This window comes from Raphanus sativus, chromosome 7, assembly GCF_000801105.2.
Source record: "Raphanus sativus cultivar WK10039 chromosome 7, ASM80110v3, whole genome shotgun sequence".
NCBI lineage: Eukaryota > Viridiplantae > Streptophyta > Magnoliopsida > Brassicales > Brassicaceae > Raphanus > Raphanus sativus.
The window spans coordinates 8,472,501-8,488,054 of NC_079517.1; the positions used below are offsets into that span (position 1 = coordinate 8,472,501).

The window sequence follows — 15,554 nt, forward strand, 5'->3', positions numbered from 1 at the left end:
TGTAGTAGACGAATCAGTCAAGGTCATCCGAACAAGTTATCTTCAGTTAAAATTAGTTATTGTATACTATCCAGTCAAATGCTGTGACTTTAGATATTTATAAGTTTATATCTTGTCAAATTAGTTTCAAAATTTATATATCTTGTCAATTTTGTATTTTAATTTAGTTATTTTTTTGTGTTAAAAAAATAGTTATTTTAAATTATTTGCCAAATATGAAAGAGTTACGAGAAATATGCACAAAATTCTTTAAAACCAATACAGGGAAAGAAGCTTGATACGCAAGAACTAGCTTCTACAACACTTCTACTAATTGGTCGAACATGAATCTTGGTGATTTCGTTTATATATATATATATATATATATATATATATATATATATATATATTCTTTGTTGTTCTTTGAAACCCCTTTCTGTAAAACTAAGAGATACCAAATCTTATTTCTATAACAAGAAAACGTTCATGAGAATAGAGACTTGTGTTATAATGTCACTAGAGGGTGAAATTGTTATACAGAGAGATATATCGAATCAACGCGAATAGATCGAAACCACACAGAGAGATGTGTTTCTCCTTCTCTTCACTGTTATGTTTTGTTTCCAAGTCACTATAGATTCCGTTGTGACCTTAACCGTTTTGAAGCCCTTAGGTTTTTGTGTTATCTTACATGCTTTTTGAACTACTTTAAAATGTAAAATAAATACAAAATAGGAGTAGGTCATTTTAGAATTTTTGATAACTATGCGTGTCATAGAATTTGATTCAAAATAAAGTTGCCAATATGAAGGCTAAGTTACGAGGAAGATGCACTAAATATTTCAAAACCAATTCAGGGAAAAGAGGTTTTTTTTTAATAAGGTTGTATGTTTTTGTGTGTGTATCTTCTAATCACAGTTAACAAGGATCCCTCTCATCCTCTCGTAAATGTCAAGTTGATTCACCATGTACTGTAGTTAGGAGGGACGCAGCTACGACATATATGACTTCTTCTACAAGAAAAAATGAGGTAACTTCTTTGGTGTTTTTTCTATCATTCTGGTTTCAATATCAGTGATTGTATAACCAACCACTTATTTTTCTCCCTTCGCTTAAGTCATTTCTGTTTCTGATTTTACATTAAAAAAAACTTTGTTTGGAAATTTAAAAGAACTGATTCAATATATTGGTCATGTCATCAATGCTCAGGGTACTGGGCGAGGAACAGGAGGAAGGGGATCAGCCGCACCACCGGTGAGGAGATATAGCTATTTGGCTATGAGACAATTCTATTCAGCATTCAGGAGAAGCAGCCATCTTCAGCTTCTCGTTTATGCATCTTATGGTACACATCTAAGTAAAATGTCATACAAGAATACAACCAGAGAGAGAAAGGAACTAGTTCTGTATTTTGTCGGTTACTATTGAACACCATGCTAAATTATATAACGTTTCAGGTCTTAATGGATCATCTGATGATTTTTAAAACTTTTTTAAGAAAAAAAATCACAAAGAGCGATTTTATTGCTTATGTTATTAACCGGACAAAAGATGGTCAAAGATCAAAGGGAGAAACACAAGCTGTAGGAGATTAAACATTCAGCATAGTTGTAAAATGATGCAATCGGTTGTTCATGGACCACGACCACGACCTGACTGGCTTCCCTCTACCCAACCAGTACTATCAGGTGGCGTTCCTATCATTATTCTTCTCGCTCCACCTCTTCTTGGTGTGCCTGTTCCTTTTGCTTGATACGTCTCCTCTTCACCATTTATATAAATTGATCATACACATAAAACCAAATACGAACCATTTGTGGTCTCTCCCTAAGATTCTTTGTAATGTTAGTTTTAGGCAAAGATAAAAACTTAATAACATAACTAAGTTTGTGAGAAATAATGCAATCGAAATTTTGTGGGTATATGAAAATAAAACGGCTCTTTAGCTTTGTCGACTAAATTGTAAATAAAAAGAGAAAAAAAAACAAAGAAAGAGCTTGACTCACCGGCTAGTAAAGGTGTAACGAACGAGTTCTCACTAGAAGAGAAAAGCAGCAACGTTATTGATAAGCAAAGACACATTTTGGCTATATTACCACTACATCCTCTTCTATCCATCATCTCTCTTCCTTTTTGTTTGATAGTAAAACTAATGAAAGAGTCTTATAAACAAAGTCTTCCACCTGAGTTGAAACAAAAACATAAGAACAAGTTATTTCAAGTCAACGGGCACTGTAGTAGTCGACGATTAGGACAGAGTCATTTTGAACGATGAATCTTTTATTCATATTGAGAAAAAGTCATCGAGGAAGAGTACATTAAAAATACTATCTAGAAGAGTACATTAAAAATACAATCCAGTCAAATGCTGTGACGTTAGGGTACGATACATACTCCAATATTATTCTCCAAGCAACGAGAATGAAAAAGATAAATTTTACACCAATGAAACTGTAGCATCTCGTACCCAACTAAGCAAATGTCTATGATGAAGAATGATAGAAGCTCCACCTGAAACATACAGTTTCACATTTCACACTTATGATAATGATTCACTTCAAGAAATGATAAAAAGTTATACATACCTTTTGATCAGATTGTGCAGCTTTGAGAAACCTCCTCATGAACATATATGGAGTTGGCAGACAGAAATTGAATTGTAAGGCATTCGTCATTAACTTCTCCTGCAAGTAAACAAAGTACCCCATCATCACACACACAATGATTATCATCTAACACATACTGAGGAGCATACATGAATGGTTATAATCATTTTATACATTTACCATGTAAAGAACTTCTCTCCTAATGTAAGCCTTGCCTGAGATCATGGACAGGAGGAACTGAAACTTCTTCGTATTTGCAAGCAAGCAACATAGCTGTTACACCCACAAGCTGAAGCTTTTTTCTTGTGAAATCTTGAAAGGTTTATAGTGATACCAGACATGCTGAAGAATGCTCCAATGTTCAAGCGAGTAATCGAAAAAATCAAGTTATAATTTTTGAACACGGTATTATCAGAGATAATCCATATGTTTTATAAACCTGGAATGTAACAACTAACATCATCTTGTCTACTTGCAGTTACGTCCTTGTATTTTCTTTGTTTTTTTTTGCTTATCGGGCAAGGAATAATTTTACACCTTCACAAACGTTCTCATTGGATGATTTACCTTATAATTTTGACGTATGTTTTCTGATTTTTACCGACCAGAGGTGGTGAGTCCTACTCTAGGTCTCGACAGTGTTGACACGTGAACGGTTAGGAATAACGGAAGAACGCAGATTAATATTTCAGAAAATAAATAAATCAAAATGCCACTCGTAACGATTTTCTTTATTTTGTTGCTGCGAAATTTTGCAGTTGATTTTCTTCGAATTTACGGTTTTACCATTTTCGCTGAGAGAGCGAGGAAGGAACTGACTGTTTTTGTCCTCAACATGCGGGTATATCTCACTATCTCTTTTACCACCGTCCGATCACAAAAGCAAGAGGGATAGGGAAATAGGAGAGATAATACAATTATTATTGTACTGAGATTTTGTTTTGATTTACCGTTCTATCCAATTCTTCAACAAGCTATTACCGTTCAATCGCCATGTATAACTATGGTTAAAGAAAAGAGAAAATTGGCTCCAATACCCCCACGCGCCAACAATATTAGGGGAGTACCTTTCATTTGGTAAACTCATTTTGATTCCCTCTTTACCTCTATTATAGTCTGTCCAACCTATTCATTGATCCTGTGTTTTGTGTTAGGCTACTGACACTTGCTTTTTTTTTTTTAATATTGTTTCTCTCCTTTCATTTTCTTCTCCTTTTATTTTTCCTTTTTTCATATATTTTTATGTTTTTCCACTTTATTTTCAGATTATAATCTTCAACAAATTATATTCTATTTCTAATATTCTATTTACTACCGATTGCACAATGTTTGTATTCATCTTCACATATCACAAAATCATTGATGTTTATGTCTATTATTATTAGTCTCATTTAAATTTTATTTTTTTATCTTCTTCGGTTTGATCTTTTTAGATTCGTGTGTACAAATTATGAATTGAATGTATAAATCACATAAACTCACGACTATGCTTGTTAAAATGTTAATACATGTTAACATTTTAATCTAACAAACGATAATAAATGTTAATACATGCTATCCATCACAACAAATTAGATTCGTCTGTCTTTGTCAATACATGTTAAAATGTTTCATTTCTTCTGGTGCAGTCCTTGTCTGGACTAAGGTCTCTGGAAACAAGACTCGTGTCAGCATCACGTATGATACCTCGTGCTTCTTTAATCTAACAAACGTGATAATTTCCATCTCTCTTCCTCCTGCTCTTAGAGATGTGATGACTGTTACACATTGTACTTCTGGGAGGTATGAAAATCACTTAACTTTAATATTTTTCTTTGTTTTTTCTATCAAATGCTAAATACCGACTTTGGTTGGTGGATACTGTCAGTTACAACGAGTCAAGGAACTCGGTGCTGCAATGGAAGTTACCTCTGATAACCAACATGGCTTATTGGAGTTTATGGTGCCACCAGTTGATTCATCAGAGGTGTTCTTCCCCATCTCCTCTCAGTTTGCAACCAGCAATACATTCAATGGCGTAAAGGTATGAGTCCTTTGTAAATTTCATCTTAACACATATAAATGATGGAGAGTTGTTCCGCTGGTGCAGGTGACTCGAGTGTTTTCTGAGACAGGCAGTGGTGATGGTGGGTTTGTGCAGACGACGCATCCGATTACTCAGAATTGTCAGGTGGTCTGATTACTCATAATTACCTACCATCATTCTCCTCTTCACCATTTCTTTCAAACAATTTGTGTTCTCTTTCTAAGATTTCTTCTGTTATGACGATGTTAGTTTTCTAAATTGCCAAATGGGTTTTGACAATACTATCACATCCTCTTCTATTTCTGTTTGATAGAAAACTAATGAAAGAGTCTTATAAAACAAAGTCTTTTGCACACAAGTAATTTCAATTTCAAAGTCATTTTGAACGATGAATCTTTTATTTCATATATTGAGAAAAAGTCATATCATGGAAGGAAGAGAGAGTAGTACATTAAAAATAGTAATCTAGTCAAATGCTGTGACGTTAGCGATACAATAGTAGTAGTAGTAGTCTCCATATTATTATTACTAGGGCCGTGACATTGTGGATGTTTTTTTAGTTGCTTTGAAAGAGAATCCGATCTTTGCGAAGTTGTTCTTCGAATTATGCATTGCTTTGCGCAGAGTTGTGTTTTGTTAGTTTTGAGGCGGTTTAAAAACAGCGTCGTTTACATAACTGGTAAAACAATTTGGAATTTGCGGAATTAAAAAATATGGAATGATAGGAATGGGATACAACAAAAAATGGAATGGAATTCATTCCATTCATTCATGATCGTATTTGTTATGGAATGATTTCTTTTTGTATTTTGGCTGTAACTGGATTGTTGATTTTTGGAATGGAATGATGTGGAATGGCTTATTCCATTAATTCCAAAAAAAATTTCACCATTTGACATGAATGGAATGGAATACTCATTCCATCAATTCCACAAGAAAATAGGTAAAATATAAAGAGGAATGATTCCACAACAAATTTGATTATGAATGAATGAAATTCATTCCATTCCATTTTGTACTGTATTCTATTCATATCATTCCATTTATTTTAGTTTATCTATTTATTTTTGGAATTGGTGGAATGAATATTCCATTTCATTCCTTGCAAATGGTGAAAAAAATTATGGAATTAATGGAATAAGCTATTCCATATCATTCCATTCCAAATATTAACAATTCAGTTGCAGCCTCAGTATAGGTAAGATGTAAGATGATGCAATCGGGTAGATCATGCTTTCGTAGACATGGTCTGACCACGACCTGAACGGCTTCGCCTTACAGAACCAGAACCCTCTGAAAAGGCAGGCAGGTAAGCAAGCGTGTAAGAAATTATGCAATTGAACAGCTTCTAAATGGGTCTTATTGATTAAATTGAAAAAAATAAAGAGAAAACACACAAAGGACACAGCTTGACTTACTGACAGATATAGCTGAGACGAACGAGATCCTAGGAGAAAACAAAAGCAGTAACAATATTAACAAGGACAGACACATTTGGCCAATGGTACCAGTCCCACATCCTCGTCGATCCATTTTCTCTCTTCCTTTTTTGGTTTGGTAGTAAAGCTAACACATGCGTTTTTTATAGACAAGTCCTTACAGCTGAGTTCGAACAAATAAAAAACGTCTTCCCTTCTGAGAACAAGTTATCTTAAAGTCAACAGGTACTGCAGTAGACGATTACTAATTTCTAACGAATCTTCCACTGCATTATATTGAAAAAGTCATGGACATTAAAAATATTATCTAGTCAAATGGGTGTAACGTGTATTTTGCAAAAAGGAAAAATATAATGTCAAGTTTTGAAGTTTGATCAGTTAGTTATAAACTTAAAATAAAGGTGCCAATATGAAAGATAAATTACGAGGAAGACGAACTTAAATATTTTAAAACCAAATCAGGGAAAAAGAGCTCTTTTTTATAAGATGATCAGATAATCAGTCTAGACAACAACACTAGAGAGAGGGAGGAGAGTACATTAATATGTTGAAATCATAAACCCTAAAGAAGTAGTACCCCATAGACAGGTGGTAGAGAAGAGTTAAAGAGCATTCCTAAGTAAGAAACGCCTTTCCCATTATTCTCAAAAAGCAATGAGAATGAAAAGATTTATTTCGAAACTAAACAAGAGAGATTCTCGTACGTGTTCTGAAAACTTTCACCAGTTGCAAGCAACTTGTGTCTGTTGCTCTCTTCCTTCCTTCTTATCTCTTTCTCTTCACAGGAGAAGAAACCCAGCAGGTTCAGTTCGTGAAGCAAAACCAAACTTGGATGTGCTGTATTTCCTGTAAACACCCGTTAGCTTCCCTGTCCCTGCCTCGTGATGCAAACCAGCCATCTTCCTCGAACATTCCCTGTATAGATTAGATTGATTGATCATCAATCAAAATCACTCAGAACCTGTAATGAAAGTTAATTCAAATTATATTTAACTAAGGTGACTTCTTTCTTACATGAGCTTTTCTTCAGTGTAGCCAGTGTAGAACTCGCATGTTTTGCTCCACTCCTCGAACCCTTTAAGCGTGGATTGAGCAGTGTAGATCGCTGAAGCAGCTAACTGAGAAGGTGCATACTGTAGCATCTCGTACTCTACTAAGCAAAGCTCGATGATGAAGAACGACAGAAGCTCCACTTTTTTGTCAGATTGTGCAGCTTTGAGAAACCTCCTCATAAACACATACGGAGTTGGCAGACAGAAATTGAATTGTAAGGTATTCGCCATTAACTTCTCCTGCAAGTAAGTAAACAAACCTCATCAAACACAGTTATCATCTTTTTAACATATATATAGAGAGAGAAGAGAGTATATATATATTTACCATGTCAAGAACTTCTCTCCTAGTGTAAGCCTTGTCTGAGATCAAGATGAGATCGTCCACAACCGGAACCGAGACTTCCTCGTACTTGCAAGCAAGCAACATGGCTGTTACACCCACAAGCTGAAGCTTCTTCCTAGCGACACGGTGATGAACCGAGAGGAACCTGTCTATGAGATTGATTGTGAGGTATAGCGTCTCTTCCATCAGCTCGAACTTGTAATGTACCTGAGAGTCATCACAAGTGTTCCACATTTCAAAAACAATGTTCGTTTGCTAATAAAACTTATATCTCCAAGAAGCAAAACAAAAGAAGCTAACTAACCTCAATCAACCAATCAACAAGGATCCCTCTCATCCTCTCGTTAATGTCAGGTTGATTCTCCATGTAATTAGGCGGGACGCAGCTACGACACTACAAGAAAGGAAAAAAACAATCACAATCACTGAAGACAAGAATGAACATTGACATAGAAACAGAACACCAAGTGAAGCTTACTTACCTCGTTTTTCTTGTAGAAGTCATATATGTCATCAATGTAATCAACAACAGCCAGAGGATTCTTCTTGTCGCAGCTATCTATATCCATCACAGCCTCTTCTTCCTCATCATCATCATCATCATTTGAATCTTCCATTTCAATACCCTCCTGTTACCAAAAGAACACAATACGTTTCTCATCCGAGCTATATAGTCAAGAAGGGGTTTGTTTAGAGACAGCAGTTATTTGTTGTTACCATTCTGTCGATTTCGTCGAGCATGGCTTCAGTGTGTTGAACAAACATTGGCTCGTTAAAGTCTCCATCTTCTTCTTCTTCCGCATCTATTATGATAACATCTACTGGCTTGCTCTTCGTTTCCTGACCAATAATACAACACACCACTCGAGATTAGACCCCCCTTAAGTAACACATAACAACACATTCACTACAATAGATGTAGGGTACCGTACCTCCTTCTTGGTTTGGGGATTGTTCTCAGCTAATTGAGCAGCAAACTTCCTGTAAACCGGATTAAAAAAAAATATCAATAATTAAAAAAATCTCCAAAGCAAAAGAAGGCAATGTAAGTTACTGACCTAGTGATTGGTCGATGCACTGGAACAGGTGGTGGAATCTTCTTGTGACACATCACATTTTTCCTGTAAAAACATATCATAGGAAGAAAGATTAAGTCTTTAGAAACAACAAAGTGAAGACAGAGTTTTGTGTGAAAAAGGGTTTGTTTGTTTGTAAATCAACTTACTCAGACAAAGGTCGCTTGTTGACAGCACAAGGATAAACGGGAGCTCCGATGATGTTCTTGTTTATGTTGCTGAGTGCTCTTCGTGTCTGCCCATTCCCCGGATTCGCCTTTCCTCCACCTAAACCACCTTCATTCACAACAACAAGTCGGGGTTAATTAACTCAACAACAGAACCGAACCAAAAAGATTGGTGTTCTTGTTTGATTCAGATAATAATACCTTGTGAGGGGTTCATGGGTCCGATAACTCCGTGTCTGTTCTCGTCTGATCCACCCATCTGGTGATGATCACGCAGAAACATACGTGTTAAAAAAACTTATTAAACCCAAGTAGAATCTAAGCAAATTCCAAATTAAAAATTGGGTCTTTGATCCGAAAGATGAATCTAATCATAAAACCCAGATGAAATCAACGTTTAAAGTGTTCACCTTTAGCCCTTTGAACGATCCCTCAAAAATCGATTGCTTCTCTCTCTCTGTCAGCAGAAAAATCCCATTACCAGCAAACAGATTCGATCTCTGTTTCTCTCTCTCTCTTTCTCTATCTTTCTTTCTCTCACAAGAAAAGAGAGATTTGCAGAGTAAATCAAGATTTGAAGGACGTGAAGATAGGATGAATGTCTGCGAGACAAATATATGTCTGTTTGTTTATTTTTATTTTAAATCAACGGCTAGTTAATCTGAGCCGTTGGATTCAGCCTCAACGAAAACCCTGATGATGATGATGAGAAAAAAAAAAGAAACTCGGCTTCTTTTTGGAATCTGGAACCCAACGGCTATGTTTTCAAATTCTCTGATTATTTTCTTCCTTATTATTATTACTACCACGATCCGATGGTCCGTTGTATTTTTCACTTATCACCGACAACCAACCGCCTCGTAATTAATGTTTCCAAAGTAGTAGTATTAACTATATTTAGTTTTTCAGGTTTTTATAATTTAATGTAACCAAGCTAATATATGACTTTAGTTTTATAAACCACAGATTAAAATTTTCAAAAGCCAAAGAAGCAAAAAAAAGAGAGAGAAAAGGCTTAACGGCTCTTAACCTTTTTGCTTTTCCATTTGCTTCTTTTTATTGAAATTCTTACCTACACAATCTCAATAGTCAATGATTATAAACCGGTTTGTTGGTTTAACCATAGTGTATTTTTCCTACGGTAGTCATTTAGTGTTTTCCGCTGATGTTTTTTTTTCCATATCTATATTATTATATAGATGGTTTTAGGTGGTCATCATGATTATATTTAAATCACTATTGCTTTGTGCAAATCATAATTAATGGATTTGTTGTTAATATGTCACCTCAATGAAAACTACCAGTCTACCATGGAACTAATGTTTAAGAAAATATTTCATTATTAAAAGATGTAGTATAAGGTGATTGGCGGATTGCTAATGAAAGAAGAAAATCAAAGTTAGCAATTGCTATAAAATTTCTGATATGGAGCCATTGCTATCGGATTGTCCAAGTTTTAGAGTTGTTATTACAAGCATAATGTTTTGCTATGCGATATTTAAATTGGTTGTTAGTCACGAAATACTATTATCAATTCAAGAAAGAGAAGTAAATACGGAAGGAAAAAAATCATTAAAATCAAATTTATTTTCCATAATAATAAACTGTTTAGCAAAACAAACCCAAGTACCTTCAGAAAACCCCAAAGCCCATTAGGTAGCTTAAGAGAACAATGAAGCCCAATATGGCCCAATACTCTCGAGTGATTTACTTTCTCCTTCCACCTGAGTTTCTACGGATCTTTCCAAAACCATTTTTTTTTGGTGAAGACGATGAATCAGCTTTTCGATTCTTGACTCTACGTTACACAATCACTTCCCCTCTTGTTCTACCCAATCGAATCCTCTCTCAAATGTTGACTCAAATGGAGTTCGACACCCACGAAGACGCCTACACCTACTACAAAAACTACGCCAAATCCGCCGGCTTCGGAACCGCCAAGCTAAGCAGCCGGAGATCTCGAGCCTCCAAGGAGTTCATCGACGCCAAATTCTCCTGCATCCGCTACGGAAGCAAGCAGCAATCCGACGACGCGATCAACCCCAGAGCCTCCCCCAAGATCGGCTGCAAGGCCAGCATGCACGTCAAGCGTCGCCCCGACGGCGGCGGGAAATGGTACGTCTACAGCTTCGTCGAGGAGCACAACCACGAGCTCTTGCCGGATCAGGCTCATTTCTTCCGGAGCCACCGTATCGCCGCCGAGTCCGATCCTCGTCTCAGGAGGAAGAAGAACAACAACGGTCCGTTGCTGGCCGATTCCAAGCATCTGAGCGCTTATCACGATCTAGGGTTTCTGGATTGTGGCTACGCCGCGAGGAGCCAGCACGATAAAGGACGGCGTCTCGCGATCGAATCTCCCGACGCGCAGATTCTTCTCGAGTTTCTGATGCGTATGCAGGAAGAGAATCGTAACTTCTTCTACGCCGTTGATTTAAACGAAGATAACGTTCTGAGGAATGTGTTTTGGGTTGACGCGAAAGGGATTGGGGATTACAGAAGCTTTAACGACGTCGTTTCGTTTGATACGAGTTACGTCGTTAGTAAGTATAAACTGCCGCTTGTTGTTTTCGTCGGCGTTAACCATCACGTGCAGCCCGTGCTGCTCGGTTGCGGGTTGATGGGAGATGAGACTGTTTATAGTTACGTTTGGTTGATGCAGTCTTGGTTGATGGCGATGGGCGGTTTGATGCCGAAGGTTATGCTTACCGACCAAGACGGCGCTGTTAAAGCGGCTGTGTCCGCGGTTTTGAGCGAGACTCGTCACTGCTACTGCTTGTGGTACGTGCTGGACAGGCTACCTCGGAATCTTGATTACTGGAGCATGTGGCAGGAGGCTTTCTTGAAGAAGTTTTTCAAGTGCGTGTGCGGTTCGTGGTCTGAGGAGGAGTTCGATAGGAGGTGGATGAAGTTGATGGATAAGTTTCATCTCAGAGATGTTGAGTGGATGAGGTGTTTGTACGATGAACGCAGCTTCTGGGCGCCTGCGTTTATGAGGGGGGTAACGTTCGCTGGGCTGTCGACGCGTTATCGTTCGGAGAGCGTGAATTCTGTTTTTGATAGGTATGTTCAAGGGGAAACTTCGGTTAAGGAGTTCTTGGAAGGGTATGGGGTGATGCTAGAGGATAGGTACGAAGAGGAAGCTAAAGCGGATTTCGATGCTTGGCACGAAGCGCCTGAGCTGAAATCTCCGTCGCCTTTTGAGAAGCAGGTGCTGCTTGTGTACACTCATGTGGTATTCAGGAAGTTTCAGCTCGAGGTTCTTGGTGCCGCTGCTTGTCATTTAACGAAGGAGAGCGAGGAAGGAACAACTTACAGTGTTAAGGACTTTGAAGACGATCAGAAGTATATGGTGGAGTGGGATGAATCGAAGTCGGATATTTACTGCTCGTGCCGTTGCTTTGAGTACAAGGGATATCTCTGTAGGCACGCGATCGTTGTTCTCCAAATGTCGGGGGTTTTCACCATTCCGATAAACTATGTGTTGCAGAGATGGACGAATGCAGCTAGAAACAGACATCAGATCAGCGGGAACCTTGAACTTGTGCAGTCTAATATCCGCCGATTCAATGATCTTTGCCGGCGAGCTATTATATTAGGAGAAGAAGGGTCTCTTTCACAAGAAAGTTATGATGTCGCCATGTTTGCAATGAAAGAAGCTTTTAAACAATGTGCTGTTAAAGTTAATACCATCGGATATCCCACCAGATGTGAAGAAGCTGCTGTTCAACCGGGAGATCATATCCATGAAGACAATCAATATGGATCCACATCTAAGCAGATTGGACTCGAACATGACATGCAGCATGCTTCAGGACAAGGTGAAACCAGAAGGGAGAAGAGGAGTAGTCTAAACAATACATCTAAAAAACCAAAGGTCCGTTGGCTTTTTCTTTTTGCCCTGTGGAATCAGAGTCTTCAATTAATGTTTGATGGGTCCTCGATATCTCACACACACGGCCAAGAACGATGAACAACATTTTTTCTCTATGAGTAGAATGTCTCTGTACATATTTCTCATTGATGTATCTTCATCGGTGCAGCATGTGATGCAATCTGGAACTATTGGGGAGGGAAGCCAAGAAGGATTTCAACATGTTGTGGTATGTTACATTTAGTTGAACTTGTAAAAAAAAAACTCATATGGCTAAAACCGAAGGTGTCATGATGGTTGTTTCCAGTTACAGGCTGCGCCAAGACCGTTTCAGGCGGGATTAGCAGCGCAGTTTCACAGCACGATCCCAGCAGTGTTTCAAAACGTGATCCCCGCGGAGTTCCACAATATTCCGGCTACAAATATGCATCAGAACAATCCCCCTGGTTGAATGGAAAACACAGCCCACAAACTTTTGATAGCTTCCTTCTTGTATGTGTGTTGTACGCTTCTTTTCTGGTTGCGTTGTTATTAGGTTAAGTTGATAGAGTAAAGGGTGTATGTATCTGTTGATAAACCTAATGCACGAATAGGCATCTCCATGTAAGCTAAAGAATTGTCATGTTTGGTAAATGCAAGCAGAGTTGGAGAAAGCTCATTAACTATTTTTTCAAGCCCATGTTATGAAAACTTGCAACATACCAAGTTGGCTCATTCAATGAACCATTTAATCATGAATTAAGATAAGAAGTCCTCTACAAATCTTATTGGTCGGTCTTTCGACTCTTTTTTAATCGTGTACAGAAATTATAATTAAATACACGATGAACACTTAACAACATAGTCAATATGTCCGAGTGGTTAAGGAGACAGACTTGAAATCTGTTGGGCTTCGCCCGCGCAGGTTCGAACCCTGCTGTTGACGATATGTTTTTATCCACTTTTGACTTTTTTTTTTGTTTTTCTTAAACGGAGAACAGGTCCTCAACATAAAGAGAACGAACAAGAATGTATTAAACTCAGGTCCAGAAAAATCGAACAAATGCATATATGAACGAAAGCAAATCTCAGTTTTGAATCATATCAAAATGTAAACAAGAAAACGATATTATTCCAGTTCTGGATCATGTTCTTCTTACTCAGCAACGAATAATAACGCAGTACTCTTATACCCTCCTAGTTACAAAAGAATAGCTACAAAAATCAAGAATATATCAAGCAAGAGAGTGCCCATCAACAGAGACTAATCTGTGAACTGTTATATGATTCATACTTTCTCTTCTGACTTCACACCCTCCTTCACTTGGACAACGCTGTCACCACTACTCTCCTTGTTCTCCTGCATCTCCAGCAGCTTCTCTTCTTCCCCATCTTTCGGTTTCTCTTCCTCCGCCGCAGCACCACCACTTGGTTTCTTGACAGTAGACTGCTGATACATAACCCCACCAAACATACAAATCAACAGCCCCAAAGTCCCAACAAACGTCGAGTGCTTATCCCACACAATCAAATTAATCACAACCGTCAACAGCTTGTTCACAATCCCAAGCACAGTGAACCCCGTCGCGGAGATCGCACGTCGACACGAGAATCCAAAGAAAGAGATCGCCAAACCAAACAAACACGACAACCCCACAGGCAACAACACCCCAAACGAGTACCAATCAGACTCATCGGTGATCTCGTGCTTAATCTTCTTCAACTCCCCCATTATAAGCAACTCGAGAGGGAACAAAAGCAGCGCCTCGAGGTTGTTATAAAGCACGAGCCCCCACGTGTTCAACCCAATCGTCATCACCACGTGCTTAATATAAACAAAGTCCACAGTCATGCTCACGAGATACGCGACCGCCCAGCTATACGCGGCTACGGTGAACTGGTAATCGGTTAAAACGTAGAGGAAGCTCCCCGCGAAGATTGTCGCGAGGGAGGCCCAGGTCTTGGCGGAAGGCCAGGGCTGGCGGAGGAAGAGAGTCTCGCCGACGGCGACGAAGATGGGGACGGCGGAGCGGAAGACGATGAAGGTGTCGACGTTGGCGTGGAGGAGGAGCTCGCTGTTGGTGAAGAGGGAGAGGTAGAAGATCATGGCGGCGGGGAGGAAGCGCCACATGGTGGAGAGGGTGAGGGGGTCGTGGTCGATGAGGCTGAGGCGAGAGCAGAGGACGACGCCGGCGAAGCTGGTGAGGTACTGGAGAGCGGTGAGGGCTCCCGGGTAAGGGAACTTGGTGATGGCCCATTTGTTGATGATGGAGAGGAGGGAGGCGGAGATGCAGTAGCCTGCGGCTACGCCGTAGACGGAGGCGTGGCGGAGGAGGACGCTGCGCCAAGTCTCTTGTTGTTCTTGTTGTTGTTGGTTTGTTTGGGGTTTGATTGGAGTTGCGGTTTCTTCGTCGTTCGTTGGCATCTTTGAATGGAATGGAAGAAGGGAGATCTGGGGGGAAGGATTAGATAGATCTGCGGAAAGGTGAAAGCTTTTTAGGGTTATGAATCTGTTTGTGTTTGAGCGGTGTTTAAGAGGGGAGATCGAAGAAAGGTTACCTCTTTGGAGGGTTTGCGAGAGTGAGTCAGTGAGTGAGTGAGAGAAGGCGTCGGAGAGTGAGGCAAGAGCAAATCGTCGGTGAAGAAGAAGCTATTTAGGGTTGAGCATAAAATAACTTTTTATTGTTGTTGAAGAGTATATTGTTCAAAAATAAATAAACATTTTTAAAATTATTATAGTTAATCAAAGATTAGTCGATTAAGCGTTTTCAAAACCGGATCGGAAATTGAACCGGATAATTTTTATTTGTATTATCGTTCAATATATAATTGAAATATAAATGAATATCAAATATGAAATATTATAAATATAGTTTAGAATTTTGTTTGTATAGTTGGTTTATGAATTTTTGATAGTTTTAATGGATTTTATTCAATTTAATAATTTTAAAATTCAATCTGATTATGTGATTGATTCATAGTTAAACTAATTATTATATCCAGTTTGAATTTG

General features: G+C 38.6%; 3 protein-coding genes and 1 non-coding gene across 5 annotated transcripts; 2 read left to right on the forward strand and 2 right to left on the reverse strand.

Annotated features, from left to right (window-relative positions):
- Positions 1–6,508: 6,508 nt before the first annotated feature.
- On the reverse strand, positions 6,509–9,295 carry LOC108814466 (cyclin-B2-4). Its single transcript, XM_018587047.2, has 11 exons — positions 9,102–9,295; positions 8,893–8,950; positions 8,674–8,800; positions 8,507–8,569; positions 8,381–8,429; positions 8,166–8,288; positions 7,931–8,077; positions 7,753–7,842; positions 7,431–7,655; positions 7,065–7,342; positions 6,509–6,965 (listed from the first exon to the last, which is right to left on the reverse strand). The coding sequence occupies exons 2-11, from the start codon at positions 8,948–8,950 to the stop codon at positions 6,830–6,832; spliced, it is 1,296 nt and encodes a 431-aa protein (XP_018442549.1). The 5' UTR covers positions 9,102–9,295; the 3' UTR covers positions 6,509–6,829.
- A 1,086-nt stretch (positions 9,296–10,381) lies between these two features.
- On the forward strand, positions 10,382–13,220 carry LOC108818189 (protein FAR1-RELATED SEQUENCE 4). Of its 2 annotated transcripts, none has more exons than XM_018591085.2 (3): positions 10,382–12,565; positions 12,732–12,791; positions 12,876–13,220. In XM_018591085.2, the coding sequence occupies exons 1-3, from the start codon at positions 10,544–10,546 to the stop codon at positions 13,011–13,013; spliced, it is 2,220 nt and encodes a 739-aa protein (XP_018446587.2). In that variant the 5' UTR covers positions 10,382–10,543; the 3' UTR covers positions 13,014–13,220. The 2 variants fall into 2 exon arrangements, with proteins under 2 accessions (XP_018446587.2, XP_018446586.2); XM_018591084.2 differs by having other exon boundaries at positions 10,383–12,565; positions 12,870–13,220.
- Positions 13,221–13,405: 185 nt separating this feature from the next.
- TRNAS-UGA (transfer RNA serine (anticodon UGA)) lies at positions 13,406–13,487 on the forward strand. The gene has a single exon. It is a non-coding gene; the product is annotated as a tRNA-Ser (tRNA).
- A 164-nt stretch (positions 13,488–13,651) lies between these two features.
- On the reverse strand, positions 13,652–15,253 carry LOC108814246 (GDP-mannose transporter GONST3). Its single transcript, XM_018586780.2, has 2 exons — positions 15,101–15,253; positions 13,652–15,016 (listed from the first exon to the last, which is right to left on the reverse strand). The coding sequence occupies exon 2, from the start codon at positions 14,964–14,966 to the stop codon at positions 13,830–13,832; it is 1,137 nt and encodes a 378-aa protein (XP_018442282.1). The 5' UTR covers positions 14,967–15,016; positions 15,101–15,253; the 3' UTR covers positions 13,652–13,829.
- Positions 15,254–15,554: the final 301 nt, after the last annotated feature.

Coding starts and splice junctions, on each gene's coding strand:
- LOC108818189 (XM_018591084.2), top strand. CDS start 10,544: ATGTTGACTCAAATGGAGTTCGACACCCACGAAGACGCCTACACCTAC. Junction 12,566..12,731: donor ATACATCTAAAAAACCAAAG/GTCCGTTGGCTT, acceptor TCATCGGTGCAG/CATGTGATGCAATCTGGAAC. Junction 12,792..12,869: donor AAGGATTTCAACATGTTGTG/GTATGTTACATT, acceptor GGTTGTTTCCAG/TTACAGGCTGCGCCAAGACC.
- LOC108814466 (XM_018587047.2), bottom strand. CDS start 8,950: ATGGGTGGATCAGACGAGAACAGACACGGAGTTATCGGACCCATGAAC. Junction 8,430..8,506: donor GTGCATCGACCAATCACTAG/GTCAGTAACTTA, acceptor TCCGGTTTACAG/GAAGTTTGCTGCTCAATTAG. Junction 8,289..8,380: donor ATCCCCAAACCAAGAAGGAG/GTACGGTACCCT, acceptor ATTATTGGTCAG/GAAACGAAGAGCAAGCCAGT.
- LOC108814246 (XM_018586780.2), bottom strand. CDS start 14,966: ATGCCAACGAACGACGAAGAAACCGCAACTCCAATCAAACCCCAAACA.